Here is a 26,918-nt window from a genome sequence, read left to right as displayed (position 1 = left end):
CTCCGCATTTCAGCAGTTATTCAAGTCCCTCCTCCAACAACAACCACACAACTGTCACACAACTCAAATCCCTGAGGATGTTTCCTCCTCGCATGTCCGTCTCTCGAATAGCGGGCCTCAATCGCCCGCTGCGATTGCGGGTGCTACACAGCGCTCGTCACCTCATTAGACGACCATTTACACAGACTTCGCGACAACTCGTTCTAGCCCCGCCGCCCAGTCGCCCTCAACTTGACTTCCTCACGCCCACCTCCACCAGCCTCCCTCTTCCCCCGTTGTCCATCCACCTCCGCCGTCATGTTGCCCGTCTTATCTCCACCGAGAGCCGCAACTATTACCGCCGACGCATCTCAGGCAGCCTCAAGCTCGCTCTCTCATTCACCGCCATCCTCCTCCTATTCAATGTGGTCCAGATTGGCGTCAACCAAGCCGAGCTCGAACACCAATGGCCCACGCCTGACGAATGGTCGTGGAAGAACCGCTGGCGACTGCGGTCGGCGCAAGCACACCAGAACCCGGAGAAGATCGGCAAGCTCATGACCGACTGGGCCATGGTCCGGAGTTTCCTGCGGGACCTGCTGGAACAGCTCGAGGATCCGGAACTCGAAGGCAAGGGCATCGTGGACCAAGCCGAGGGCGGATTCCTGGTGGACGGGGTCGGGAAAACGGGCTACGACATCACCGCCAAGAGCGAACCGTGGCGCCGGGGCTACTACCAGGCGCTGATGGGCGCCGCCAAAGCGGCCGAGTCCCTCGAAGGCTGGATGACGGATCGCAAGCAGCTGGTCTCCGCGCCGGCCGAGTACGTCGTCGGGCCCTCCAACCCGCGGCCCAAGCCCATGCCCACGAAGCAGAAGAAGGTGCTCCACGAGGAGGACTGCGAGCCGGCCTCCCCGCCGCCGCAGTCCTTCTACGTGAAGATCCTCACGACGCGCGGCTTCACCACGGGCCAGAAGGTCGAGGCGGCGCTCGCGTATGCGGACTGGCTCGCCTACAAGGGCCTGGCAGCCACCGCGGATGAGGTGTACCAGTGGGCGATGGACATCGCGGTCTCCGGCACCACCACCAGCGACCCGATCGCGGTGGTGGACCCGAAGACCGGCATCCTCCGCAACGACGGCCAGCACTTCCCGTCCGAGAACATCCTGCGCGTGTCGACGGCGCAGGCCGTCCACCAGGCCCGCCAGGGCAACCTCCCGACCGCGCTCTCGATCTTCACCTCCGTCCTCAAAGCCCGCCGCTCCATCCCCGCGGGCATGGGCGAGCCCACCACCGCGTACACCCCGACCCTGCCCCGCTCCCCGGACCCTTTCCGCTCCTTCTTCAATAAGCTGCAGACCACCCTCCGCCCCGCCGCCTACCCGCCCCCGCCACCCACCGGCGACGCCCCGCCCGCCCGCACCCCGGCCACCGTTTGCGACCAAGCCGCCCTCATGACCTACATCGGCGAGATCCTCTTCGCCTCCTCCTCCCAGGAATCCGGCCTCGCCTGGACCCGCGACGCCGTCGACATGGCCGAGGCCACCATGCTCGAGCTGCACTCCCCCGGCTCGGATCCCGAACCCGTTGCCAACGCCCGCTGCGCCGACTGCCTCCGCGTCGGCCTCGCCAACTGGAAGACCATGGTCAACCAGCTCATCGCCCGCGCCGAACAAGAGGAAGCTGAGGCTGTCGAGAAGGCCGCCCACCAACGCACTTCTTCGTCCTCGTCATGGTCGTCGTGGCTCCCCGGCAGCAGCAGCAGCAGCAGCAGCAGCGAACGTCTGGTACAGCAGAAGATCCTCGAGCGGAAGCGCTGGGAGGCCGAGGGGATGATCCTCGATGAGCGTCGCGCCCGGCTCGACTGGTTGGTCGAGGACTATTCGCCCTACGAGGGCTTGGCGCCGAATGCGTCGCTCTTTACCTAGTTTTTTTTTCTGGTTCTGCTGGTGTTGAGATGAAATTGTAACATCATCTTGAACGTCGTTGGTGCTTGTGTATAACATGAGCCTTGATTGCGGAAAACCTCGTGGAAATTTTGTTTTTGTTGCACATATGCATGCAGGTTGGAGTTTTCGGGTGGGCTTGGCGGTTGTATACTTGTACATGTACATAGGGTTTTTCTTTTTTACTCGAATTGTTCCAGATATGGGCATATGTAAGGGGGTCAATTGGTATCAGCTTGCACTATCATGGATGATCATCTTTATTAGGAAGAGTACGGCTCCTCATCTATTTTTACGGGCTAGGAAACACACAAGAAAAACTTTTCAGCTACTCTACTACTTCCCAGCTACGCTTCATACTTTGAATTCCGAAAGAGTTGGCTTGGGCCGGGCAGATTTATTGACATTGCGAGTGCTAGTGCTAAGAGTACAATTGGGCTTAATATTATGATGAATTGCGCAAAAAAAGGATTGAACCACTAAAAATCCACACCTAAGGATATCAATCATCCTCCGACCACGTTCCCATTCGGCAAGGTGATTTCATACTGGTCGAAGTTCAGAGTGAAATTCCCTTTCAAGCCGGCTGGAGCCAGGTCGACGGCATGGATGTGTTTCGACTCCTCGGTATATACGTTCGTCAGGTACAGCTGGAGGTCGTTCTCTGCGAAAGTGGCAGCAGACAGGGTGCCGGTCTCCTGGAATATGTACAGGACCGAGATTCGAGCGAAGTTCAGGGCTTTGCTTGTGATTACCGTGGTTGAATTGGAGGGTGACGACGCACTCGCCGTTGACGTGGGCGAAGAACTTGCTGCTGTCACTGTCGATGTCGTTTGAGATTCTGGATGACGGACATCTGTGGCCGTCGCTGCATGAGTGGCTGTTGCTGTGGCGGTGGCGGTGTCCGTCGCAGCTTGCCCGGTCTTGGTCGGTGAAGTGTCGTCAAAGATGATCCCGTTCTCTGTAGCAATAGAGGCACGGGCAGCGAGAACTTGCGTGGGCAGATTCGGTGTGGCCGAGGTCGGCGGTGGTTGTTCGTAGGCAAATGGCAGTGGGTTGGAGTTGGAAGATTCCGTCAGGTCGTACCAGGGAAGGAAAGCACGGCGTGATTTGCTGCTGCTCGTTGAAATGCCGGAGAAGGACACCAGGCTATTCTCGGTCGTGCACGAGACATTGTTCTGGCTGAACAGTGCCATGATAGTCGTCTCATCCAGTGTGATGCTGTAGTTCTGCTGGGCGCCTTCGAATAAGTCTGGAAGGTCACTACCCATGGTGGCACTCTTGTTGTTGATCTTGGCGGTAACACAGCTGGCATCGCCGGCAGTTGCGCAACGAGTGCCTGTAAAGCCATTGGCGCAGACACAGGAGCAGACATTGCCGCTCGAAACACTGACACCACCATTCTCACACGGCGTTGTCTTCGCACAGTCAGACCCGCTCGACTTGTGCTTAAGAACGACCAAGCAAACAGGGATCAGAACAGCGGCTAAGATGATGATAATAATAATGACACAAACAAGTCCGAAAAGCCACGGGGGCATACCACAGCAGCGGCGGGTCTGCTTTGGTTGGGCTTTTTCCTGATCCACTTCTTTGGGAGGCTCGTTGGAGTGGATTTGATGGAGCGTGGATCGTCGGAAAAAGAAAGGCCAGGATGAGTGAGCGCCGTCCTGTACCGCGGCAGGGGGTGGGAAAGATGCTAGAATACTCTGGATTGATCCCGAGTTACGTCTCTGGTCTGTGTGAACGTATCAGCATTCTGTGATATAATGATCAAACACAACCAGGTCACTTACGAAAACGAGGGTTTCCTCCATTGAGTAGATCATTTCTGCTTGCAGTTCGCCCATGCTCGAGATTAGACGCGAGTTTGGTCGCTCGGCGAATCAAATCAGGTAAGCTTGTTAAACTTCCACGAGCCTCTGCATCACGAACAGCAGTCATATTCAATCGAGGAGGTCGACGGCCCATTGGCCTTGTTTCGCTTATTGTCGGCGCTGCCTTCGGGAGTCCTCCAACCTCTTTTCTCAGGGCCGCATTGTTATCGTAGGGGCGAGCCAGAGCGGGATGTTCAGCACTGAGATCCAGCATAATCGGCGCTTTCTCCGTACCAAAATGTGTCGAGCCAGACGATACTGTTGACATGCTATCGTTCCGCTCTCTTCCAGCAGCTATCTCTTTCAAAACTGCCGCCGTGGCCGCTGTATCGGCCGTAGTTGGTCTGGCAGACGCTGGGGTTTTCTCCGATGGTGGTACAGGCGAGTTTGTGCTGGGTTTCTGGATGGTGCGCAATGCAGGCTTTCCGCGGGTTCCGATACTTGCCTGCCTCAGAAGCGCGGGGGCGGCTACCTGCAGAGAATGTTGTGATCCACTATCATCGGAATCGCCTTCCAGGTAAGTACCTAATATCTCCGACTCGGCTGGCCCAGAGCACCAACTAGGAGGGTATGGGCGACTTGGCGCGTGAAGCTCTCTTGAGATCGTGGGGCTGTCGGGCAATTCCTCTGGAATCGGTGAGATGGAGGATCCACGATTATCAGTTGGTTGAGCTGCTGGCATCGGCGGAGCAAGGCCACCCGCTTTTTTCAGTGGAAATGCTGAGGAAGCAACATGCTCCGTGGGTGATGAATGAGCCGTCCCCGGCAGGTCAGTAAGAGAGATTGTACCGACTGACGAAACTCCCGACTGTCTAAATAGGTCTTCAGTGGCAATGGATGCCCGGGGCGTCGAACCTGCAAGAGTGCTTGGGCTAGGGGGAATTGGAATTCTGATTGCTGGTCGCGGTGCATGTTGAATCGGGAGAGGTTGCGAGAAGGACGGGACAGGCCGTTTGATGTTTAGCGGGCTGGGTACAACGTCAACGCTTCTTTCCGAGTACACAGAAGGCGAAGGGCAGTCGGGCCGTGGGGGTCGCTGTGGCGGAGGACCTTTAGGAACTAGTAGTCGCGCGTGAGCGTTGGCTACGTCGATCTGCTGAAGTCCATCGTTGGGTAGGGGCCATTGTGTCAGATGAGCCGGATTGGTCCTGAAAGTAGACACTGGTTCTGGAGCTGGCTCGGGACGTTTTCCAGCTTTCAGCATCTCCCTTGCTCGTCGTACTGATCCTTTTCTCTCTACGGGCTCAGAGCCCGTATCCGCTGGGTTAGGTTCCATGTATTAGGGTGGAACGGGAGGTGACCACTGCAGCAAGCGCGATATGATGTCGCGGTGAGTGAGTTCGATCCTTGCTAGCGCATAGAACAGGAGCTGGTACCGCTCTGCTGGCTGGCAACTGATCGCTGACGAAAGGTAACCCAGCCGCGGCGTTGATAAGCGAGCGATTGTAGACAGGTTGAGCGGGTGACGCTGATGGAAGTTTGATAAGTTGCGTCTGTCTGTTGCCTAGTAACAACAGACTTGGGATTTCAAAAGAAGGTGGTTGTCGAGAATGATCGTAAGGGCACTCAATGCCTCTAGAGGGGACAGGTAAGTTCAATGTCGCAAGTCGGCTGATGCACATTGTAGGCAGCGAGACGATCGAGGGTGCATACCACAAGAAACAGGTCTTACTCAAAAGAAAAGGAAGAAACAATCAAAGACCCTAAGTCACAAGAACATAGTATAAGACTTGCAAAGTCTAAGAAGAATCACCGGCTAGTCACCAAGCCCCTGAGCGCATAGAACAGAGATTGAAAATCAGCAAGCCTTCGTCATGATTCACCTAAGACACGAAATGGGAACTTACAGAATCTCCCACAAAGAAAAGAAGAACCGTCCAAAGGGATCAAAAGAGCCTCTAGCCCTTACCCCCAAGAGAAAAGAGCGGACGACTGGACAGTACGAAGTAAAAAGAGAAGAAAACAACTCCCAGCGCGTGTATAGACGGCAAGCAGGTCTTTGGGCGATAACGCCTCACACGGACGGAAAGTCAGGCCCAGGGGTTTCCGGAAACCAAGCAAACCTAAAAGTCGGAGGGAGATACTAAAGACACTTCATTTCCGTGCTTTGCCCAGGGACTGGACTCAAAGCAGGGTGCGCCGGCGCAAACGTTTGGGAGTCACACCCGTTCAAGGCTAGGTGGAGTTGGAGCCAAAGCGATAGCGCGGAGACAGGCACGGGAGGTCGTTTGTGACGGAAGGGATTAGGTCCTTAGGAGCACCGGATTACCTGCTAAACTGCTACTAGGCTTCAAGATGGTCTAACCGCCGCAAATATGCCGTCGTTGTACTCACTTCCCAGAGTGGGTGGTGCCTAGTTTCATGGAGATGCGCCGGACGCAACAAATCGACACCTGCGGGGATGATCAATTGATATGGATTAGATGGTTCTCTTTGTTTCAACTTGCTTTTTTCCCCTTTCCCTCGCTTGCAGATAATCTTGCACACAATGCAAACCGCTGCTGGATTATGGAGACAGCAAGAGTCGCAAGATTATGCATATTCCAGTCATTCTGACCGGGGAAGTCGAATAGGCGAGACGGCAAGGACCATAGACAGGCCAGAAATTGAGATCCTGAGTAAACGGGAGGAGCTAAGGGACCGGAGCTAAGACCCATAATGGAGGAAATACAAGGGACGGCGAGCGGCCATTGGGCGGGCGGGGCACACCCAAGACTCGCAGAGGGACCAAAGAGCATGGCGGTTGACACTAGAGTCTCAGCTTGAGCAGAAGTGCCACTCGCTGGAGAGCGGCATTGCGGCCCTGGAACTTCAACATGAAACCAGTGATGAAGTCCATCCGTGGGTGAAGGTCCAATGATGGTGCAGAACGAACAACCGGAAACACGGGCGTCGGAGGAAAGAATCACGAATCGCCTTCACTCCTCAGTCGGCTGAGGATGGGGACAGTTCCACCAGGAATTCATGAAGCGAGTCAAGCGACGTGTGCACCGGGGGGTCATTCGTGCCATGATTTGGTCCTGTCCTTCCAGCGGTAGTGCTGACGGCTCAATTCCATGGATCAGCATCACACTGCAATAACCATTATCCATATGATGATAATAATCATAATCATAATCATGAAAACAAGGGCTAGTCGGACTGTTAGGCCATTCTCGCCAGGATAGTTGCTCCGGGCACAAGGCCAGTTTGAGGTTAGCGAGGTACGGAAGTCATTAAAATGATTAAAACAGAGTTTATCGCTTAACAGCCTCTGCTATGATGGTACGTATTGTTTATTGTTCTGGCCGGCAAAGATCATATGAGGGACCTGCCACGCGGGAAAGATGCAGGAGAAATGGATAAGAATAGTTCCAGTCTCCTCTTTTTTCATTTATTGCGGGACTGAACCGAGTGGAGGATGAATATGATGGATGATGATGATGATGCCGAAGGGAGAAGAAGTAAGTCATTAAACAGAAGAAGTACGGAGTAGAAGCTAGCAGGAGAATAAGAGGGAGGCAGGCGGAGATGGAAAGAAACAGGCCGAAAAAAAGAACCTCAGGCCACAAACAACTCTTTTGCCCAGTGATCGATCCCCTTTTCCCCTATCTCTAGCAATGATGGTTAAAAGTCTAGTTCTAGCTCTAGCTCTAGCTCTAGCATCCTTTACAAGTTCACAACGCTATCATATCATTATCCTGGGTCCATTTGACTCCATTATCTGTTTACAAAAATAGATCGGGTCTATCTACAGGACTGACCACCGGCGAGATCCGACAATGTCTCTACAATTCCGAAGAATTGATGGAAGGTGGAGCTGAGGTCTTCTAGAGCTCATTAAAGAACATGTCCATAGCTCGCTGGTTCATATACAAAGACTCCATCTTCCGGCGTTCGTGTTGCGCTTGTGCCTGCGAAGACATCTTCACTTATTCTTGGCCTATCGCACTTCTTACCTTCTTGATTTGCTGCTCCACCGTGCGCATCTCAACAACAATATTGGCCAATTCCGAGACCCGACCCTCGACAGCTTCGGTGAAGGACTTCTGGGCGCTACGCAAAGAAAGGGGCAACAAGATTCCGTACCAGTAGATCGGATCCGACGATCGAAAACGCCTCTTCGCTTTCTTCGACCTCGTATCTGTCTCCGCTTCTGCTGGAGGGGTATTAGCAGCCATGTTTGAAGCAGCGGCTTGGCTTGTGCTTTCTTCGGCGTCTTGGGTCCCATCGTCTTCTGCATCTGCAGTATCTTCCATTGAAGAGGATTCATTTTCGTCGTCCGTCTCGGATCGCTCCTTGGGCTGCTCGACAGTAACGGATTCGATTGCGAAGCTATGCTGGAACCCGCTTGTTGAGGAAGTCTTCTCCAGAGTTTCTTTTCTGGGAGTCGAGTCGGCCCCTGAAGCTGAGTGGGAAGCCGCTTCTTGTAGATTCCTGCATGGGTGCGATTTATTGATTGGTTAGGCATTCTGGTAGACAGGAGGACAGTCTCGAAGAAACTAAGGTGTGTTGGGACTCACACTCTCCTTGTCGCCTTCATGCGCTCATCGTAGTAATCTGCTCCGTATCTGCGCCCAGGTGAACAAGTAAAGTTCGCCTGCGCGAGGGAAATGAACCCCTGATGAATCTTAGCAATTGTCCGCCTGCGATGTATGGTTAAGCCATGCACAGTCGCAAACATACCGAGGACAGCCGGGCACCCAAGTCGGCTTGCAATTTTTGGTGCTGATCTAAAAGGTGAAGGTACCGCTCCAGCAAATCGTCCAGCATCTGCAGATGATCCAGCTGCTGTTCAGACTTCACTTCATTGGAGCCATGCTCCGTTGAGGGTGAACCATGGCGGGAAGCCGGAGGGGTCGGGATCTGCTCCATTGGGCTACACGCAGTAGATATGGAAGATCAGCCGTGAGCCAGATAGCAGAGTAGAGCGCCGATCAGCAGTTGATTTTCAATATGACAGGCGCTGGTTGTTTTGGTGGAGGACGAGAGGGGAAAGCTTGAAAGCGGCGGAGAGGAGGCCGGGCGGGCGACTAACTCCGTCATCGCAACCTCCGCCGAACACCAAAAGAATTTCCCGAGATTCTCCATTATTGTTCCCTGCCTTTTCTCTCCGCGCCTTATCCTCCTTTGGCCTCATTCTTCCCATATCAAAATTGAGCCTTACCTCTTGTGTGTCGTCGAGTTCATTTTGTGCTGGACTGAACACCTGTGAAAGTCTCCTCGGTACTGAAGACGTGACCCGGTCTTTGGTTTGCTTGCTCCGAACAGCTTCTCTTCCGACGCCACTTCGACTTGCGCTGGTTCTCAGGTAATTTTACCCCTCTATCCTACAAACCTCGCTACTCCAGACTCTCCGGGTGATATTGGCTCACTGATCGCGGTCGACTTGAATGACTCGTCACATACTGACTTGAGTCCGTTTCATCTAGACGCTTCGCAGTCCAGCATCTCGGAAAAGACGTGCTCGGAGATAGCCGCATTTGGGTCTTTCAGGCATCATCCATCTCAGCGATCCTCTTTACTTTCATCCTCCCTTGTACAACTATACTATTCTAAAATCTCCCCTCTCCACTCTTATTGAAAGCCTGACATCATGTCTGTCCCTACGATCGGGCGCGATACGGCCTTCCAGGTCCGCTCCTTGGTATGTTTCCCTTGTTCATGGAGAGCCTGATTGTATCCTGTGACCAGCTCAGCTTGAAATTGAAGACTAATCGCCCACGACTATTCGTGTAGTTCCGCTCATTGCTGCGTCAGTCCTCCCAGTTCTCGAACTACAACTTCCGCGAGTACGCCCGCCGGCGCACAGTGGATGCCTTCCACGAGCATCAGAAGGAGACGGAAGATAGACGGATACAAGAATTGATCCAGGATGGAATCCAGAATCTGCGGATGCTTAAGGTTAGTTATACCAGGCCGAGGTCATGGCTCCGGGGACATTCGGGCCCAGCATCGCTGCTCCATGGCCCTTCGCCGATTCTACTGAGGATTTAAAACTAACATACACTCCAGCGTCAAACTGTGATCAGCCAGTTCTATCAGATGGACAAACTGGTTGTCGAGGGTCAGAATACAGTGAGTGTTCCTGGAGGATATTCACATCGAAGTCTCGGCTAATTGGGAAACCAGGGCAAGCAAACTGGTAGTGAGGGTGGCATTGTTCGCCAGAAGGATACTGGGTAAGATGAACATCCTCGACATGCTTGTCAAATTCTTACTGACCGGGGCATAGCTGGGACTAAACAAACTATATATGCGATTCATGATTTGCCGGCGTAGGAACGGAGTTGCTGGAGATTGATCTTGATATCTTGCGCCGCCGATGAAGGATTGATTGGATAGACTGGAGGTGCTCTTGTAATTTTATCAAAGCCGACTCACCGCGTACGTTGTAGGTAGCACCGATACTAACTTCTCTGAAAATACCATTCTTCTCTCTTCTAAACTACTTCAACTTCTTCAATGTCCATAATGGTTGATTGGAAATCAATGGATTCTGCCATCAGCGCCAGTCACGTGGATCCGGCCGCGGGTTGCTGTTGCCGCCTTCGGTCGCATCGCGACCATCAGTCAAGCAATCAACCATTACCTTCTCAAATGCTCCTCTGATTCACCGTCACGCTCTCGCCATTTGTCTCGTGCAACCAAGCGCATATCCTCTTTGCATTCGGTGGATGGGCGACAGACTTCACAGTGTGCATTTCATCCAGGCCTGGGAGTGAGCTAGCAGCATCAAACGCTCACGATGCCACCTACCGTAAGTTCCCTCGCCGCCAGCTTCAATGCCGAGATTAGCACCAACTCCGCGCGTTCCAATGCCCTTACAGAACGGTTGAATCAAGACACAATCCTCTATGAACCTAGAGCTGACTCTCTGCAGTTCAGATCCTCACGCTCAGGGCGACAATTCGGTGACGCCGCCAACCGCAACCGAACGGGTCAGGTCGATCACGACGTGTTTGAAGGACTCCCCGTACGACGATGGACGCGCCAGACTCAGACCGTATCACAAGAGCCCAAAAGCGAGGCACCCGACCCCAATGACGCTCAAGGTCCGGGAGGGCGACCCACTATCCCCGAACACCCAATGCCCCGAGACAGCCACCTGTTGACCCCGGCGAGTCGAGCGCTCCTGCGCGCAGCCCGTGCAGGTTGCATCTATATTCGGCAAGCTTCGAAGGACTTTGAAGACGAGGAGAAGGAGGCGACCGATGGGGAGGAGCAACCTTTGGTCCAGAGCACGGAACGCAGTTTTGTGACCCGCAAGTGGACGTCCGTTCCAAAGCATCTCGAGGCCGTGGAGGTGGAATTCCTTGCGAAGAGACGGCCGGGGATGCCATCTTTGTATGGTACATCTGCAAATGCAGATGGATCTAGTGCGGGTCCGATGAGGCGGACTCGTTTCAAGAAGGTCGACCCGGCTACAGGAAACATTTCGATTTATGAGGCTTGGGTGCCAGAAGGACATAAGATTGAGGGAGAGATTACCGATGACGCTCAGGTCGCTGCTCCGAGTAGCACTGTCACGGTTACTCCGGAGGCACCGGCTCCAGGAACTGTCATCGAAGGTGTGGGGGTGGTCAACGCAGAGGGCGTTGTAGTTGCGGAAGCCGGATCGGTGAATGTAATGACGCCTCCGAAGAGGCGACCTCCCCCTCCGAAACGCAAGGCCAAGGGGGTCGGAAAGGGAAGAAGAAAGAAGGTCATGTTCGCTCCTGGCGACGGTGCGGATGCCTCTCAGGTGCATGGGGTAGTGGGGTCTGATGGTGCGGCAGACAAAGAAGATGGCACGGATCCCTCGAGATTGTCCGTTGACCAAGCTGGCCAGGACGATGACGATGAGGAAGGTGAGGAGGGTGATGAGAGTGACGATGGTGATGAGTCCATGCTTGATGCAAAGACACCAGAGACTTCGGTGCCACCGACAAGCACTGAGCCCTCGGCTGCTCCGGAACCCCTGCCAACACCGGCACTGGCAGTTGCTGAACCGCAGCCACCAGCTGTTCAAACACCTCCTGCTGCTGTCTCAGAGACGCCTTCACAACCTACAGTAAGGCCACCAGTTCCTTTCGAGCCTTCAGAAGTATCTCTCGGTATCTCCACGCCAGTTTTAGCCGAAAAGCCGGTTAAAACCTCAGCACAACCCGAGGACGTGGAGATGGCAGACGCCGCTCCTCAACAGGAGCAAAGCATAAAGTCTCCTCCTCTTCAGGAACCAGTTTCACAGGAACAGACAGTTCAAGAAAGTGCAAAGACAGCCTCGCAGGCACCATCTCAAGACACACCTCAGGCACCCGTCCCAGAGACACTTTCAATCACAGCAAGTACGGAACAGACCGCTCCGGAATCATCAGTGTTTGAGCCATCGGGAAGTACTGATGAGACAGCTGGGCCACCGACCGAGCAGCCCCAACACGATGAGGATACGGTCATGGAGGATTCCGCGGCCCTCCCGGAAGCTGCTTCCAAACCGGACTCTGAACAATCAGCTCCTGAGCCTCTGTTTAACCAGAAATCCAACGCTCAACCCAATGAAGAAGATACTGAAACTAAGGGGTCCGATCTACTCGCCTCATTGGAAGCAAGCCTGGACAAACCATCAGAAACAGCCCAGCCGAGTGAACAGACGGTTGAGGTTGAGATGAGATCCATTGATCAGTCTGCTGTCACAGAGCCAATCGCGGAAAATACGCCTCAGACCACTAGCGCAGCGGCAACTACTGTTGACCACTCATCTGTAGATGTCACCGACCCGGTTTTGGAGCGGCCCGCGGAGCAGCCCGCTGCTCCTGATCAGGCAGAACAGGCTTCTCAGCCACCTTCTGAGCAACCAGACAAACAACCAACTTCTGAAACGCCTGGGCAGCCTACAGGACAGATCCCAGACGAGGCTGCCGCCCCGGCTGATGCCCCGGCTGCTGCAGAGCAAGCGGACAAGCCAGCTATCGAACAACAGCAGCCTCAGTCTGAGGATTCGATAAGTAACCAAGTTGCACCGCAGGCCACGGAAGCCTCTGCTGATGAGCCTGCGGCTCCGCCTACGAGCACATTAGCTGAACCGCCAGCCGAGCAAATACCCGACCAGCCAACTTCCACGGAGCAGCCTTCAGAGCCCCCAGTCCAATCTCAACCATCTATCGAAACGTCCGAGGAGCAAAAGCGGCCCAGCCCAGAGGAGCCTGCTGCCGTTGCTTCTTCGGAGGCAACGCCTACGCCAGCACCGCAGCCAGCACCGCCTCAAGAGCAGCAGCAGCAGCAGCAACCTTCACCCGAAACCCCTGAACCACCTACAACATCCACCCCTCCCGTGCCTGCCGCTGAGCTCCCATCAGAAACACCACAGTCCGAATTTGCACCTGAGCCTCAGCAACCTCCAGACCAACCTCAGGAACCTGAGACTCAGGACTCGAAGCCTCCCAGCACCACTACCGCACCCCAAGACCCACCACCAGCCGAACCTCAACAACCCTTACCTAACCCCGAACCCGTGGAATCTGCACCCGACCCAACCAGCGAAAACACAGATAAACCTGCCGAGGACTCAACCACAGCCGCTTAAATTCACTCCCCAAGCTTCACTCATCCCGAACAAAAGGCGCAAGCAAGGTGTTTTGGTCCACGCGTTCAGTCAGTTCCATTCGAGCTACCTTTCGGAAACCGGGGACCAGGAATGATATATGTGTGGGGAAACTATTTATGTATATGGTTCAACTTTCAATCTAAATAACTCTTTTCGCCCTCTTTCAATCTTATACATTCTTGTTTCTTGTTTGTCTTGTGGGCGGGGAGCAGAAGTTCAATGCCGCGGAAGTTGGTGGTTCTCACATACCGATCCCATGGGATATATATTTATGCCCGTCGATCTACGTGGGCAGGAAACAATCAACCGGTAGTCCGCAATTACAGGCTGGAACATGTCCCAGAGAAGCCTCCTGTAACCCTATCCACCTAGTAGCGTATCATTAGGAACGATCCAAGTATACCACCCAACTTCCTCTTGAAATGCCGAACACCCCAACCGTAGTATGTTTTGAAGCGTATAGTGATCACGTGACTGGTGCACAACACGGGGATATACCCACAGTACTAGATCACCAGGACCAGACACACCAGTACTATATGTACAGCACAGGCGAGTGATCTGATCAACTCAACCATACCGAATCATACCAAGTTACCAGATAAGTCAAGCCAGCCATTGCCGACCCCCCAAAGATCATGCCGCAGCATCGGTCACATGACATTACCACCCAGTCTAACAATATCCTTCAGCAAGTATCGTGACGGACATTCCTACAGAGGGCCGACGATGGCCAGAGGGAAACAAAGACCCCCAAACAGAGAAATTGGCTCACATAACCCACCACCGATGGATGGCATTAACGGGATCACATTAGAGGGATGAAATCATACACGAAATCAACATACATCTGGAGTTGACCGAAACACCTGGGAACCTGAAGAGATAAGAGAGAGGAAAAAGAATTCCAAGTTCCGAAGACGAAGAAAGAGGACAAAAACGAAGAGGCCATAGGAGTTAAGAAGTTTTAACAAAAGTGGAAAGGACAGAAGGGGGGAAGGTATGGGGGAGCGGTTGGGAGGGTTGGTATATTGTTTCACCATGCAATCGATGCAGGCTTGGATGAATGGAGGGAAGAAGGGGTAGTGAGAGTTTTTGAAAGAAGCTCGCTTCGCAGGAAATTAGATTCGATTCGATCCTGAGGGGAATAGGTCTCATAGGATGTAGACGAGACAGAAACAAAGGGTGTGAATCTCGAGTCCATTGCGAGATTGCAAGCAGAAGGAAAAAATACGTGAACATAAAATGGAGTAGAGGTCCCCTTTCCAAATGTTGTTACCCAGCACGCCAAAGACGAATAGAAAAAAAGCACATATCAAAAAGACGAATCTACGAGGGCGGGGTCAGTCATCAGAACTTGGAACGAACAGCAGCAGTTCATCTGAAATCGAGGGAGCTGCGACTGCGATATCCGGGCAGCTTCTATTTCTTGCTCTTCCTCGGAGACGCGGTCTTCGTAGTCTTAGTCGCACTCTGCGGCTTCTTAGGAATCCGCTTCACCCCTTTGGTAGGTGATTTGGTCTTGGATGTACCCTTGCTCTCTTCCTTCTTTGATGTCGGCCGTTTTCGTGAATTCGTGCCCTTCGCTGCTGCAAGAATCTTCGCCTTGGTGGCTGCGGAGGGCCGATTAAGCTTGGATGTTATCTTTGCTGGCACCGAGGTCTTTGCAGACTTCGCGTCCGGCGTCTTCTGGGTCTTAGTCTGCGTGGACTTCTTGGGCATCGCGGCTCTAGCCTTCGCCTTGGTTGCCTTGACGGTGGGAAGCTTGATCTTGGTTTTCGTGGGTTCAGGTTTCGATGTTCGTTTCGTCGTAGCTGCTTTCGTGCTGGCAGGCGATTTGACAGTCGCTTTGGTTGTCTTGCTCGTTGACTTAGTGACGGCCTGCTTGGAACGAGCAGCAGTCGGTTTCGACACGGAAGCACGGGCGCGTGCGACCGCCTTCTTCACGCCTGCCTTAACTGCCTTGGTCGTAAGAATCTTTCGGTTCTTGGTGACGCCGGAAGGGGATTTGCTGAGCACAGTGCTGGCCTTCCGCTTGATGACCGGCTTCTTCAAGGCAGCCAGCTTCTGCCTTTCGTCTTGCTCTTTTGCGCGCCGGTCCTTCTCCCTTGGTCGCGGACCCAGGATCCCACGGCAATTAGAGGCGCCGCATCGACACTGTTGGACGTTCTTCTGGGAATAGGGGCTGTCAAACATGTTAGAAGCTCCTCTGGCTCGACGAACATTGTCTACTCACTCGAAGTTGTAGTCATAGGTCAACTCCTCCCCAGTCATGATGCCCCGATCTCCAGCAAAGAGAGCCATGCGCGGCTTGCCAGCCACTGTCCACTTCTCCATGCGGCAGTTCGGTTCACATGAGTGATTCACGAAGCGAGCAATCGACCCCCGAGTAGCATCAATGATCATGTTTTGATCAAAGTACATCAAATAGTAGCACTAGAGCGCCCTTTAGTATGGAGTGCGAGGAGGCTGAAACACGTAAAGACATACCTCATTGTTCTTGTACACCGTTCGCATTCGCCTCTCGCATTCAGTCTGAGTGATGATTTCACCTGTGTATTCCACAATGACTTGGTTGGGCTCGAATGTGCGGTTGCTGCGAACTCCGTAGCCGCGATCCTCTGTTTTAATGACCTCGACACCAACGTTGTACTTGCCACCAACTTTGGCTCTGTGCTTAAGCTCTTCAAAGCTTCGGTTGCCACAGTCAGGGCCCAGCCTGCAGTTGCCATCATCACACTCGTACAGCATGTGCCGATTCTGGCAATCTTCGTCGCAGCCAGTCTCCTCCGTACACATACAGTTCGACAAGTCGATATGCTTGTTTGCGCGCCATATGCTCCCAGCATCTCCCACAAAGACGTCTAGTCATCAAGTTAGCTCCTAATCCATTAAGATTCGTGCGACAACCCAAGACAAGGCACGTACTTTTATTAGTCTTTCTCCACTCGTCAGGCTTTGGTTGACCGGGGGGCAGCGGCGAGAAAATATCGAACGGAAGCTGAAAGTCTCTTCCACGCTGTAGGAGTCTTTCTCCCGCAAACATGGGCATTGGTAACAGCCGTCGCTGAGGCGGAGCTTCGTTCTTGTTGTTCTGACTCTTTCTTCTGTTCCTACTCCGGCTTTGACTGGGCGGTCCATCCTCGCGCTCTTGCCCGGTGTACAGTCCATGAGCCAGCCAGCGCTTGCGCCTGAAGCGCGGCACGGGGGGTGGTGCCGGTGCCGTTGCTTCCTGCGTAGTCTCTCCAGCAGCCTTGGCCGCAGCAGACAAGTCACTTTCCGAGACCCGTCTCTTCTTCGACGAAGGGTCACTGGTAGGTGCAGAGACCGGCTGATCTTCCTTGCTAGGGACGACAACGTTACGCGGTCGTAGTCCGGACCGACGCTCGCCGCTGTCTTTGCCCTTTTCCGTCTCATCACGCGAGCGCTTTCCCAGTACGCTGGTCGCCTGGTTTACCAAGTCCGATGCCTTTTCCAAGAGGCTCAACCGCGATGAGCGTCGGGTGGGCTTTGGACTGCTCTCCTTGACAGCCTCCACGATGGCTGTAACCTTCTCCTGCTCCTTCTTCTCGTCCTGGGTCAGCACCCGCTCCACGCGCTTGCGGAGACTCCGTCGCTGCACAGATGTGGTAATGTCCTCGGACGGCGGCTCCTGGGATGATTTCTCGGAAGCCTGCGTCTCCGGGGTCATGGGGTGGTTGCCAAGGCTCGACTGCTCATTGGCCCAGAGGGTTGTTTCCATTACCGCTATGCTGTGGCGGAGGTGGGAGGCGGAGGAAGAGGATGATCGCTTCGGCTTCTCGGGTTCGCCTTGACCGGCAAGTGATTGATCGTTCTCGTCTCCAAGAGAAGAGCCATTGTGTTTACCCGCCCCAGCCAGGTCATCTGGTCGGAGGCCCCCCCGCAGCGAAGCGCGTGTTACACGTGTTGATCGTCGGCGTTGAGTCGGTTTCTCTTCGTGGGACGCGTTCTCATTGTTGCTTGAGGTCTCGGAGCGACTGTTCTCGGGGGTGAGAAGTTGTTCGGTGTACTCGAACGTCATTGAAGTGTCTGCATGGTCATGGGTGTGTTTCTGGAGGTCCGCAAGAGTGGCGGGCGTTGCGGGAGACGCGCCGGACAACCCAATTGAGCGTTCCATGGTGAGAATCTTGGGGGAGAATCGGGATGCGGTGAGTATACGAGAGTCAAGAGTACTTCAACAGATATCAATAAATAGCGTCTGCGAGAGAGATTGACAGTCCGCAAGCAGAAGGAGTCAAATCCGAACTGGTTCTGACCTGAGGTGGGCTGTGTACGGGGAAGATGCGTGACTGATTCGGGTTGATGGAGGCCTTGTCACCAGGAGTGAACCGTATCAGAACTCAAATATCGCCCGGATCATGATAAATCCCGCAAGAAAGAACCACGGCGCAAAATTCCCAGCTGGTAGAAATGGCTAAGGGCTTGGATGGGGGAGGAAAATGGGCGAGGGCGAGGGCGAGGGAAAGGAGGAAGAGGAGGTGCGGAGAGGGTTCGAGGAGGAGGAGTTGTCCGTATTATATTATTATCTCTCACCAGCCCCGAAAGGACGGCGCCGCGGAATGCAAATGGCTCAAGAAACAACCTCTCCCAGCGTAATTTCAATCCACAGTCTCTCTGTGCTGCAGACTCTATCTCGTGCAGGCGGGGTTATACATTTCTTATAGCCATAATCCCAACATTGCTACATACATACTTCCATGTCATGCCGCCGGACTACCTCCTGTGAGGCGGCAGTACTTGCGCACCTCTCGCTCTTTTTCTTGCCAATGGTTTTTTTTTTCCTTTTCAACGCTTCTGTACATCGCCTCTTCGACAAGCACCAATCGTTTGTAGTCTATCTGCACAAATGTATTCGACTTATTGTACATATAACCCTAAACATCGCGTGATATCAAGTTGGGCCGGGTAACCGGAGATATGCACCTTGAGTAAAGGTGGCGTGCATCTAGAGTAAACAACAAGGAAAATTATCTTGCAAGGAAAGTATAGCCAAGTGATGCTTCAAATAAGCTACTGGCGCGAGCATCTCGACATATCAGAGAAGGAGGAAAGGGGTATGTAAGGCTTGAAAGTTAAGACGCCGGATGATTCAAAGGGCTGTGGAAAAGGTGCAACAGGCATTACATGTGCAAATAGTCTTGAGGTAGAGAGAAGAAGAAAAAAAGAAGAGGCCGAGGAGGAAAAAAATTCGAAGAAGAACAGTTTACCTACGGTGCAACTGTAAGTTGTGTCATAAATAAAAAGACATGGAGCCGACGGGACCAAGGCAAAACGCAGAGTCCTAGATGAACGCCTCATTCATGAGGTTGCGAAGAAGGGACTCGCTGCATCTCAATGTCGGGCTGACGCTCAACATGGCGAGGGAGGTACTTGCGCTTTACGGTACTCAAGCGTTGGTCACCCGCATTGTAAGTTTTCTTAAACTGCATGTAGGTCGGAGGCCGCGGTCGCAAGAGCACGGACAGCCAATTTCGAATGGCATTGCCTTGCGTGAAGGGACGATGACGATCGGCCTTGGCAAACTTGTGAGAGTTCAAGTATTCTCTAGTTGTCTCGCCCCGGCCAACCAGGAAGATGTGATACGTCCATAGAGAAGCAGGATACGGCGCAGCAATTGCGCCATACAGCACCATGGCCCAAGGGACTCTCCATTTGTCAATCGCAGAGCCGAAACTGATATGTTCCTGGTTGCGGTATACCAGGATGTGAGCGAGACTGGCACCTAGTAGGAATAATGCAAGTAGCGTGGAGGATGCCACGAAGGTCAAAAAATAGCGATAGTTGCGCCGGCCCACACAGTTGTTAAGCCAGACACAATGATGATCCAGAGTTTCCACGCAGTTATCACACACTCGGCAGTGATAGCAGCGCGGCGGCCGCCATATACAGCAAGTTTCACAGTATTTAACGGGGACATCCATGGCTGCGACGTCGGAAGTCGCCAGTTTGACCATCACCCAGTCATTAGTTGGCGGGCCTACTGCCAGTGGATCAACTGAAGGGTCTGGTGGAGGCAACTGGTGAAGGTTTCGTGGAATTATCTGGAACAACAAATTAGCATGCTAAAGTGCAGCCTGTCCTGGAAAGACTCTTACCCCGGGATCAACCACCGAAGCATGGATAAACGACGAAAAGCATAAATAGAAGAGGTAGGCAAACAAAATCGGGATGGCAGGAGATATATGATGCCAAAGCCAGGGAGCCCTATGCGCATGGCGGTCAGTCAAGATTATATCAGGATCCTCAAGAGCCGGGAGATCTTACGAATATGCGAAGAACAGTGCCGAGGGCACGACCACGAATAACCCAGTAGCAATATTGACGGGCTTGTCCCTCGAGTTCTGCAACCTCCCGCCGCCAAAGAATATCGTGTTGCCGACAAAGTACTCATAGTTCTTCCCCAGACGACTACGCTGAGTAGTGGGGGGGTGCTTCTCAATCGACGCAGGTGTCGACCCGGCAGAAGACAGCCTCTCGTGCGCGCGATCACGGGCTTCTTGCACATGGTTCCTGTTCTGCAGCGAGAGAAAGGAAAGAGGCGATCTTTGAGGGGCATCAGGAGCAATTGGATTGCCGTGGTCCACGCCTAGGTTGAGTTGTGGTGGCTTGAGCTTGTAAGCCCTCTCCCTGTCGTGGATAAGCTTTGCACTCTCGCCTATGCTCCTCCCCGTCGTATTGCCCATCGGGCTAGCATTCGACGCCGTTCGGTCGGGGATGATAGGGTCTGTGAATTCGGTGCCTCTTGAAGGAGGGGGCTCTTGATCTATTGGCGGGAGAGAATCTCGAGGTGCGGTGCTATTCGAGATTAGACTCTGCCGGTTCTGGCTCCCGTGCTCGCCCCATTCGTCCGAAGTGTCCGTCGTGGTTCCTTTCGTCATCGGTCGACCTCTATGGGCCTGAAGTCGCTGAGATGACATTGGACGAAAAAAGCCCTGCGCCGTTAAGGAAGGAATGTGAGATCGACTCAGTCGACTGCCAGAGCTTCCAGGTCTTGTCGTCGTCTGACTCGTGGTTGTGATGGAGCTCCTTGCGGGTGGAGGTACTCGTCGGGATACAGACGGGCGCGAGCGTGGCGGTTGCGACGACATAGCAGTAAAGGCTTGGGAATTCTCTCCGTCATCAGAAGCCATATCGGTCACTCGCGACGATATTCCGCCCACGGAAGGGGGTCGCGGTATACCCAGCGCATGTTGCGCCGGCGGGGCATTCGGCGCATCGCTGGTCTCCGACATTGCTGGAAAGGGAAAAGTAGGTTGTTTGTATGGCGTGGCAATGATCAGAGTTCCGTGAATCAATAGCGCGCATCAATCATATTGCCGCCAGACAGGGGTAAAAGAGGATGGATAGATTCGATAAACTAGATACCGGGAACCGGGGACCGCAATTCTTCGGTTAATGAGTATAGAACAGGGTCGGATCAAAGTCGAACTTAAGAGGGTCTGAAGGAGTGACAGAAATAATCGTAGATCGAAGTAGAAGTGATTGAATGATCGGAAATGAGCGTAAGCAACTTAAAGAGAGCACTGGCCGATTAGTTTCGCGGACAATTAATTTCGAGTTATATCGGGGGTCGGGAGGAGAGGGCTTGGGCCAACCCCTGTCCAAGGTAAATGAACCCAGGGCAGAAAAGTTGTACTGTAGCACCGAACAAACGGACCTGGAGAAGGGGATGTAGAAGGGGATGAAGAGGAGGATGCCTTCTTAGTAACCGGAGCCCATCATAGTACGATCGCAAGGGCGACCATGACCTGAAGATGGGGGGGGGGGTGGTGGTGGTGGTGGGCTGTAAGGATGCGTATAAGCGTCACGGGGAATACCTAAGGTAGGAGAGGCACAGCCAGACAAACGGTCGCGACTGGGCAATGGCGGCCTGAGGAAAGAAAAGTCGAGGACATCGACTGCAGTGCCTGCCCGGGACCGACCGGCCGACCGTATGATACTCCACTCCGTCACTGCGTGCAGCCTTATCATAGCCTGACAATTTAGGCGACAACGGGCTTCAGCTCAGCTCAGCTTTAGCAGCTGAGTCAGCCCTTCCATAGCACCAGAAAGTCAAAATCCCGCTGGCCAACGGGATGTCACCTGATGATGCGCCGGCAACATCATCGTCCGACACCCACCGATTCTCAAACCACCCCCCCCGGCCAAATCAAACCCACACCTCATACTCTCTTACCCCAAACAAGGGCTGATATACATTCAAAACCAAACCACCACAATGTCCTCGATCGCTGCTATGGCCTCTCGCCGGGCCTTCGCCCGCCAATCCCTCCTCCGCGCTCCCCAGCGCCGCTTCCAGTCCTCCAAGCTGGAGCAGGCCAACCTCGACAAGGCTCCCAAGCGTGACCCCGAGCTCTACGTACGGCATCCACTCTCAATTGAAAACGCGGGCCAATTTCCTAACCAGCATTACTCCTTTAGGTCCTCCTCGGTGTCATGTCTGGTGCTTTCCTGCTTGCCGGATGGTAAAACCCACGCTCCCCTTCTGTGACACACGAATTCGCTTTTGCAAAATTGGCCTCCTCCTCCTCCGAGGCCATTCTTTCCACACACATCGCGAACCCAATTGCGCTTCCATCACAAAACCCGGTCAATTTTCCAGCTACTCTGTGCTAATGTGTTCCTCAAAATGCAGGTACTTCGGCCGCAAGCCCACCTCCGTCACCTCCGAGAGCAACGTCCGCATCGGCGAGAGTGCCATGCCCTGGGAGCAGGCCGATGCCGAGGGCAAGGTCTACAAGTACCAGTACCACCCCCACGGTGACAAGAGCCAGCCCCTGCGCAACGCTCCCAGTGCTCTGAACACTGTCATCGTCCCCAACGTCACTCTCCCCGCCGTAAGTAGCCGCTGCTTTCATATAAGAAGCCCCTCACCCCCCATGTACTCGGTTCTTTGGCATTGAAAGAACAAGGTTGCTAATCCTCTAATGCTAGGACCTCCACGAGCGCTTCAACAAGTACGGTAAGGAGGAGTGGGACTACTAAACGGTCCCGCACCATGCGGAAGGGATTCGATTAATGAAGTGAAGTTGAGGCAACATCGGCAACTGACCGCTGTACACTAAAACTTGTGTGAAGATGTGAAGATTAGAGTGGGAAGTTCATGTGGGAAAGGAGAGAGAGAGAGTACTGATAACAGCTTTGTGCATAGTTCTTTTTTTTGACGAGATTCTTTTTTTGAAAGACTATCGTTTCTGTTCTTGTTTCGTTTTACAAATACCTGATCCTTTAATGTGTAAGATGTCATAAGTAGTAGAGTACTTCATTGATCTCGCAAACAGGTATTCATGTACAAAAAGTCACATCTCGTTAGTCCAATGAGGAAAGATTACTGTCGAAGAGAAGTACAGGAAAGTAAATAAGCAGAGCTAAAGATCGGATGAAAATACAAACAACCCCCAACTACATGCTCCAAGTCTATTTCGTTCAAGATTTAGTCGCCTCATTCACCTCACTGGCCGGCTTGGGGTCCGCGGAGCTCTTCCGTTCCTCGGAGCTACCGTGCCCAACTACTGAAGCTGGACCTTCCTCGACATCTTGAGGCTGATGTCTTTGGATGGTTTCGGGGTTCTGACCCTCAACATCCGGATGCGGCGGAGCAAACTCGATCTCACCGTCAATCATATCAACGAGATGGCCCTTGTCCAAGCGAGTCGAGGTCTCGTGTCGGGTCTCGAAGGACACCTTGCCCTCCTTTCTCAATGAGGCAACGAGCTCCTCGTCCAGGATGTTTCCATCCTGATCGCGGTATTCCACTCGTGCCTTGGTGCTGTGACGGGGCCGAGGCGTAACCGCAGGCTCTTGAGGCTCTTCCTGAAGAACTTCCTGAGCATGCTGTTGAGGCGCATCCTGAGGTGGAGCCGCAACGGGAGGGGCCTGTGGAACAGATGTCTCCGTAGGCGGAATAGCCATGTTCGCGTTACTATCAACGTACTGAGTCACGTAATGGCTAAGCTAAGGCGATATGTCAGTCATGGCACCCAGGAGTATCAAAGCTTCTCAGCCCTAGGTCAGGGTACCTACATCGGTGTAAAAGGTGTTGCAGTCAAAGTCCCAGGTATCCAAGAGCTTCACTTGTCTGCAAGCTTCCTGGGTCCAGGGGTTGCCGTAAACCAAGGGTGAATAAATGACGAAGGTGAAGATGCTAAGGGTAAGGAATAGACCAGCCAGGATCTTGCCAATCACGGGCTTGGATGGCAAGCCAAGCGATCTAACGCGATTGGCGATGAAGTCGAATTCCTGACAGAGTGCCATGATCGCAAAGTACAGCGCCGGGAAATAGTGGTGCAAGAAGAGCTGCCGGGCCATGAGATAGAAAGGGAAGTAGTGGAAAGCCCAGCCGAGGACGGTGGTGCCAATCTCGTAGTCAAAACGCTTGAAATTAACGTTGCGATAATCACCGCAGCTCCGCTGCCAACGAAGGACAGAAACGCCCTTGAAGAGAAAGTAGACTGCGATAGCCACAGTCGACGACCACCAGATGAACGGGTTACCAAGGAGGTAGACCTGACGGTGATCTTTGCCCCAAAAGTTGATACCGCGGAGTAGGGTAGGCCACGATGGAGGGCGAGAATCCCAGGCGTGCGATTCCGTGAGACCGGCATTCGTCACCCACATCACCTTCTGTAGTTCGAAAAACTTGCCGAAAAACCCAGGGTTCTTGTAGTTAACCTTCTCCGCATCTTCAGCCAGCATCGGGTGGTTGTTGGATTCAATATACCAGACACTGTTTGGTAGCGTGGCTCCCCTGGCGCAAGTAACCTCCTGCTGATCGAAGCCCCACTCAGGAAGCTTGACCTTGTGAGAGAACAAAACGCAGTTAGTCATGACGTGTACGAGGCGGAATTTAGTTTGAATAGTCCGAAGCCGCTTCTTGGCTTCTTCACCATCGGACATCGACTTGACGATCTCAACGCGGAAGAGATCGTTTGCGTCGCCAGGAAAGCCGTCATATCCGTATGCTGAGACCTCAAATTGCCAATCAACGTCAGTCACGGGAGGGCGCTCATCGTGCGAATGGACTCGCCGGCGCGTGACAAAGTGGTTAAGCTTGATGGTAGCGCCGTCTTCGATGTATTCGGCGGTAATGTTGTCCCAAGCCAGAGGACCCTCCACCGTCCCGTAAGGACCCAAGGGCTGTGTCTGGTTCTCGAGAATGAAGACGTTGTTTTCGTCCTTGTGGGGGTAAAGGGTGATTTGTTGCTGCTTGCTTCCCGTAGGGTACATGTGGTTGTGAGAGTGCAGGTAGCCTCCCTGTGTGTTGAGGTGGCGCAGGGAGACACGAGAGCCGAAGACAACGTCTGCAGGAACATCCTGCATAGATTTCGAATTTAAGGTGGCCTGGAATTCCGAGGACATGAACCCGTCTCCATCTCCAGGGTTGACCAAGCACAAGAAGTGAATTGCGAACATCCCGCAGTAAAACGTCAGGGGGATGATGATGAGACAGAAAAAGCGGGCAAAGAAATGCTTGAACCAAAGACGCTAAGAAAATAGGATATTAGCTTCTCTCATGAGCGGAGCATAGGGTTCCATTGCATACCGGTGTGACATTGACCGTATCGCCGAGCAGGACCCAAAGTTGGAGAACAGTGAGCGATCCAACCCACGCAACAGTGAACAAACCGACCCACTTGACACTCAAGGTAGCACCCAAGGCGAGACCAGACGCGACCAGCCAAAACCACCAGGATACACGGAAAGCATGCGATGGCCCCATTTCATGTTGATTGGTGAAACATGTGAACGACAAAGCTGTGAGCGCGGTGAAGAATACCAACGGAGAATCCAAGAGAATCAGACGCGATTGAGTAATTAGACCGTTTTCTGAGCCGGGTTAGCAGACATTATCTAGCCGCCACTGAGCCATCACTAACCGAAGATGACAACACCGGCGCCCAGAATAGCCGAAATAGTGCGGCAGCCCGACGCCTTGAGAGTCAAGAACATCAACGGGACCGTCAAGACACCCAGAATCGCTGGAAGCATCCGCATCGCAACATAAGGCACCCCGGGCTCGAGGTAGTCCTTGCCAATGTCCTTAAAGTCGAACTCGCCATCGAAACCTGCAAGCCAGCCAGCCAGTGTGAGGAGAAGTTTAGCAAGCGGAGGATGGACATCCATGAAAAAGCGGCCCTTGATATATTTGGAGGCGAAGCCACCGAAACTGTTGATCAGATTGTCAGACGGGAGTTGTTCTAGAGGCTATGCGCAACGGTGATAATCTCAAGACATACTGGACTTCATCGAAGACAACGCTGGAGGGCTGGTAGATCCGGAACAGACGAACCACCGCAGCCACAATGGTCACTACGACCAACGTCTTGTAGTCAGAGGCGGGGAGCTTGAAGATGTTGTTGTCCGTAACACCTTCCGAAGCGTAACTGGGTGCCCGCACAGTCACATTCTTGCGACTTTTCGGACCCGGAGAGCGACTTGAAGCGCGTAATTGCGACTTTGGTGCGAGTTTGACCTCCAAGGTGTTTTTAGATTGGGACGCCATTGTTAAGACGCTTGCAAGTTGGTGGGATAGATTCAAAGGGTCGGGTTAAACAAACAATAACCCGATTAGATCATCCAGATATTGCTGCGGGTCAGCGAAATGACGAAAGCCGTGCAGTCAATTGCTCCAACTCCAGGAGGGAGCCTTGAAGTAGAAAAAGCCCGGCGCTTGGTGCAGCAGGGATAAGTTCGAGATAGGAGAGATAAAAGAAATAAAAGGAAAAGAAAAGAGATCAATGAACGAGTGTAAGAATTAAAAAAGAAGAAAGGCCATGACAGCGGGGGGGAAGCAGCAGCAAGAAAGGTAAAGGAATGGGGTGGTGGTGAGGAGAGATGGATGGAGAAAGAGGGCAAAGACAACACGTGTGGGACGATTAGGGAGGCGGGATGAAAGCGTAGTTGACCGGTTTGAGGCCAGATCGTCGGGAGGGAGGTTAAGTCTAGGTTAGTGGTAAGTATTCCGTAGCTGCGTAGTAGCCTCGTAGGAATAGACTAAGTAAAACTGCCCGTCAGCAAGAGAAAGCGACAGGGAGAGAAACATCCATTGAAGCATGCAGTTCCGATCGGTGGCTGGCCTGCTGCGGCGGCTGGACCCTCTTTCCGCCCCGATGCAAACAGTACGTATGCACTGTACATAGTGAGACTGAGAGGCACTGCCTCCCAGGCAAATGGGGGCGGTAATGGTCACGATAGTTGGGGCACAGTTCTGTTTAGTATACAATAAAATGCACTGCCCTTAATGTCCTTACTTCTTTGTTTTTTATTTATTTTATTTATTTATTTATTTTTTTTTCTATATACAGCGCTTGCTCAATTATAACCATAATTCTGATACCATGGCAATTTCATCACTGGGATCATGGTACGTAGTATGACCTCGGACAGGAACCGTTCGTCCGCTTTAAGCCTAGACCCCCGGCTTTCCGCCAGCCAATCACACTTCATCTCTACTAGCCGCGCGGATCCTCTCATTAAGTTCACCGCCCGCGCTTAGTCAGTCCGCAGCAACCGCCGTCCGGGAAGAGACTCGCT

General features: G+C 53.2%; 9 protein-coding genes across 9 annotated transcripts; 4 read left to right on the top strand and 5 right to left on the bottom strand.

Annotated features, from left to right (window-relative positions):
* Window positions 1-27: 27 nt before the first annotated feature.
* ASPACDRAFT_1899288 (uncharacterized protein) lies at window positions 28-2,241 on the top strand. The gene is made up of 2 exons (XM_020198748.1): window positions 28-1,702; window positions 1,757-2,241. Exons 1-2 carry the CDS (start codon window positions 78-80, stop codon window positions 1,905-1,907), a joined length of 1,776 nt encoding a protein of 591 aa, XP_020057058.1. The 5' UTR covers window positions 28-77; the 3' UTR covers window positions 1,908-2,241.
* A 190-nt stretch (window positions 2,242-2,431) lies between these two features.
* ASPACDRAFT_27676 (uncharacterized protein) lies at window positions 2,432-5,078 on the bottom strand (the record flags this gene model as incomplete). Its single annotated transcript, XM_020199510.1, has 2 exons — window positions 2,432-3,663; window positions 3,722-5,078. 2 exons carry the CDS (start codon window positions 5,076-5,078, stop codon window positions 2,432-2,434), a joined length of 2,589 nt encoding a protein of 862 aa, XP_020057057.1.
* Window positions 5,079-7,494: 2,416 nt separating this feature from the next.
* On the bottom strand, window positions 7,495-8,742 carry ASPACDRAFT_77609 (uncharacterized protein). The gene is made up of 3 exons (XM_020204996.1): window positions 8,468-8,742; window positions 8,305-8,402; window positions 7,495-8,218 (listed from the first exon to the last, which is right to left on the bottom strand). Exons 1-3 carry the CDS (start codon window positions 8,654-8,656, stop codon window positions 7,714-7,716), a joined length of 792 nt encoding a protein of 263 aa, XP_020057056.1. The 5' UTR covers window positions 8,657-8,742; the 3' UTR covers window positions 7,495-7,713.
* A 163-nt stretch (window positions 8,743-8,905) lies between these two features.
* On the top strand, window positions 8,906-10,218 carry ASPACDRAFT_77607 (LYR motif-containing protein). The gene is made up of 6 exons (XM_020204995.1): window positions 8,906-9,092; window positions 9,214-9,428; window positions 9,521-9,685; window positions 9,797-9,859; window positions 9,914-9,963; window positions 10,017-10,218. Exons 2-6 carry the CDS (start codon window positions 9,378-9,380, stop codon window positions 10,024-10,026), a joined length of 339 nt encoding a protein of 112 aa, XP_020057055.1. The 5' UTR covers window positions 8,906-9,092; window positions 9,214-9,377; the 3' UTR covers window positions 10,027-10,218.
* A 310-nt stretch (window positions 10,219-10,528) lies between these two features.
* Window positions 10,529-13,770, top strand: ASPACDRAFT_117096 (uncharacterized protein; the record flags this gene model as incomplete). Its single annotated transcript, XM_020196030.1, has 1 exon — window positions 10,529-13,770. A coding segment is annotated over one exon (2,815 nt), but the record flags the coding sequence as incomplete, so codon positions are not given.
* Window positions 13,771-14,357: 587 nt separating this feature from the next.
* ASPACDRAFT_1855265 (putative histone-lysine N-methyltransferase (Ash1)) lies at window positions 14,358-17,829 on the bottom strand. The gene is made up of 4 exons (XM_020197430.1): window positions 16,293-17,829; window positions 15,855-16,228; window positions 15,601-15,800; window positions 14,358-15,549 (listed from the first exon to the last, which is right to left on the bottom strand). Exons 1-4 carry the CDS (start codon window positions 17,500-17,502, stop codon window positions 14,787-14,789), a joined length of 2,547 nt encoding a protein of 848 aa, XP_020057053.1. The 5' UTR covers window positions 17,503-17,829; the 3' UTR covers window positions 14,358-14,786.
* A 454-nt stretch (window positions 17,830-18,283) lies between these two features.
* On the bottom strand, window positions 18,284-20,931 carry erf2 (palmitoyltransferase ERF2). The gene is made up of 3 exons (XM_020204994.1): window positions 19,650-20,931; window positions 19,481-19,589; window positions 18,284-19,426 (listed from the first exon to the last, which is right to left on the bottom strand). Exons 1-3 carry the CDS (start codon window positions 20,615-20,617, stop codon window positions 18,680-18,682), a joined length of 1,824 nt encoding a protein of 607 aa, XP_020057052.1. The 5' UTR covers window positions 20,618-20,931; the 3' UTR covers window positions 18,284-18,679.
* Window positions 20,932-21,532: 601 nt separating this feature from the next.
* On the top strand, window positions 21,533-22,575 carry ASPACDRAFT_1887478 (uncharacterized protein). The gene is made up of 4 exons (XM_020198459.1): window positions 21,533-21,744; window positions 21,807-21,850; window positions 22,021-22,222; window positions 22,320-22,575. Exons 1-4 carry the CDS (start codon window positions 21,604-21,606, stop codon window positions 22,368-22,370), a joined length of 438 nt encoding a protein of 145 aa, XP_020057051.1. The 5' UTR covers window positions 21,533-21,603; the 3' UTR covers window positions 22,371-22,575.
* Window positions 22,576-22,644: 69 nt separating this feature from the next.
* On the bottom strand, window positions 22,645-26,156 carry pmt1 (protein mannosyltransferase 1). Its single transcript, XM_020204993.1, has 5 exons — window positions 25,622-26,156; window positions 25,262-25,551; window positions 24,928-25,211; window positions 23,409-24,869; window positions 22,645-23,339 (listed from the first exon to the last, which is right to left on the bottom strand). Exons 1-5 carry the CDS (start codon window positions 25,885-25,887, stop codon window positions 22,812-22,814), a joined length of 2,829 nt encoding a protein of 942 aa, XP_020057050.1. The 5' UTR covers window positions 25,888-26,156; the 3' UTR covers window positions 22,645-22,811.
* Between the last annotated feature and the right edge of the window lie 762 nt (window positions 26,157-26,918).

Source organism: Aspergillus aculeatus (genome assembly GCF_001890905.1).
Source record: "Aspergillus aculeatus ATCC 16872 unplaced genomic scaffold ASPACscaffold_6, whole genome shotgun sequence".
NCBI classification, from domain to species: domain Eukaryota; kingdom Fungi; phylum Ascomycota; class Eurotiomycetes; order Eurotiales; family Aspergillaceae; genus Aspergillus; species Aspergillus aculeatus.
The sequence above is the reverse complement of the archived record's forward strand: the minus strand, read 5'-3'. Positions and strand labels throughout refer to the sequence as shown.

Bases quoted from the DNA above. Each gene is read 5' to 3' on its own strand.
- ASPACDRAFT_1899288 (XM_020198748.1), top strand. From the start codon at position 78: ATGTTTCCTCCTCGCATGTCCGTCTCTCGAATAGCGGGCCTCAATCGC. The intron at 1,703-1,756 runs GTCCTCGTCATG...CAGCAGCAGCAG, and splicing joins GCCCACCAACGCACTTCTTC to CGAACGTCTGGTACAGCAGA.
- ASPACDRAFT_77609 (XM_020204996.1), bottom strand. From the start codon at position 8,656: ATGGAGCAGATCCCGACCCCTCCGGCTTCCCGCCATGGTTCACCCTCA. The intron at 8,403-8,467 runs GTATGTTTGCGA...AAGATTCATCAG, and splicing joins TGGGTGCCCGGCTGTCCTCG to GGGTTCATTTCCCTCGCGCA. The intron at 8,219-8,304 runs GTGAGTCCCAAC...GCACCCATGCAG, and splicing joins ATGAAGGCGACAAGGAGAGT to GAATCTACAAGAAGCGGCTT.
- ASPACDRAFT_77607 (XM_020204995.1), top strand. From the start codon at position 9,378: ATGTCTGTCCCTACGATCGGGCGCGATACGGCCTTCCAGGTCCGCTCC. The intron at 9,429-9,520 runs GTATGTTTCCCT...CTATTCGTGTAG, and splicing joins CCTTCCAGGTCCGCTCCTTG to TTCCGCTCATTGCTGCGTCA. The intron at 9,686-9,796 runs GTTAGTTATACC...CATACACTCCAG, and splicing joins AGAATCTGCGGATGCTTAAG to CGTCAAACTGTGATCAGCCA.
- ASPACDRAFT_1855265 (XM_020197430.1), bottom strand. From the start codon at position 17,502: ATGGAACGCTCAATTGGGTTGTCCGGCGCGTCTCCCGCAACGCCCGCC. The intron at 16,229-16,292 runs GTACGTGCCTTG...CTTGATGACTAG, and splicing joins GTGGAGAAAGACTAATAAAA to ACGTCTTTGTGGGAGATGCT. The intron at 15,801-15,854 runs GTATGTCTTTAC...AGGGCGCTCTAG, and splicing joins CGGTGTACAAGAACAATGAG to TGCTACTATTTGATGTACTT.
- erf2 (XM_020204994.1), bottom strand. From the start codon at position 20,617: ATGTCGGAGACCAGCGATGCGCCGAATGCCCCGCCGGCGCAACATGCG. The intron at 19,590-19,649 runs GTAAGATCTCCC...CCATGCGCATAG, and splicing joins GCACTGTTCTTCGCATATTC to GGCTCCCTGGCTTTGGCATC. The intron at 19,427-19,480 runs GTAAGAGTCTTT...TTGTTGTTCCAG, and splicing joins CTTCGGTGGTTGATCCCGGG to ATAATTCCACGAAACCTTCA.
- ASPACDRAFT_1887478 (XM_020198459.1), top strand. From the start codon at position 21,604: ATGTCCTCGATCGCTGCTATGGCCTCTCGCCGGGCCTTCGCCCGCCAA. The intron at 21,851-22,020 runs GTAAAACCCACG...CTCAAAATGCAG, and splicing joins GCTTTCCTGCTTGCCGGATG to GTACTTCGGCCGCAAGCCCA. The intron at 22,223-22,319 runs GTAAGTAGCCGC...CTCTAATGCTAG, and splicing joins CCAACGTCACTCTCCCCGCC to GACCTCCACGAGCGCTTCAA.
- pmt1 (XM_020204993.1), bottom strand. From the start codon at position 25,887: ATGGCGTCCCAATCTAAAAACACCTTGGAGGTCAAACTCGCACCAAAG. The intron at 25,552-25,621 runs GTATGTCTTGAG...TCTGATCAACAG, and splicing joins GTTGTCTTCGATGAAGTCCA to TTTCGGTGGCTTCGCCTCCA. The intron at 24,870-24,927 runs GTATGCAATGGA...CTATTTTCTTAG, and splicing joins ATACGGTCAATGTCACACCG to CGTCTTTGGTTCAAGCATTT.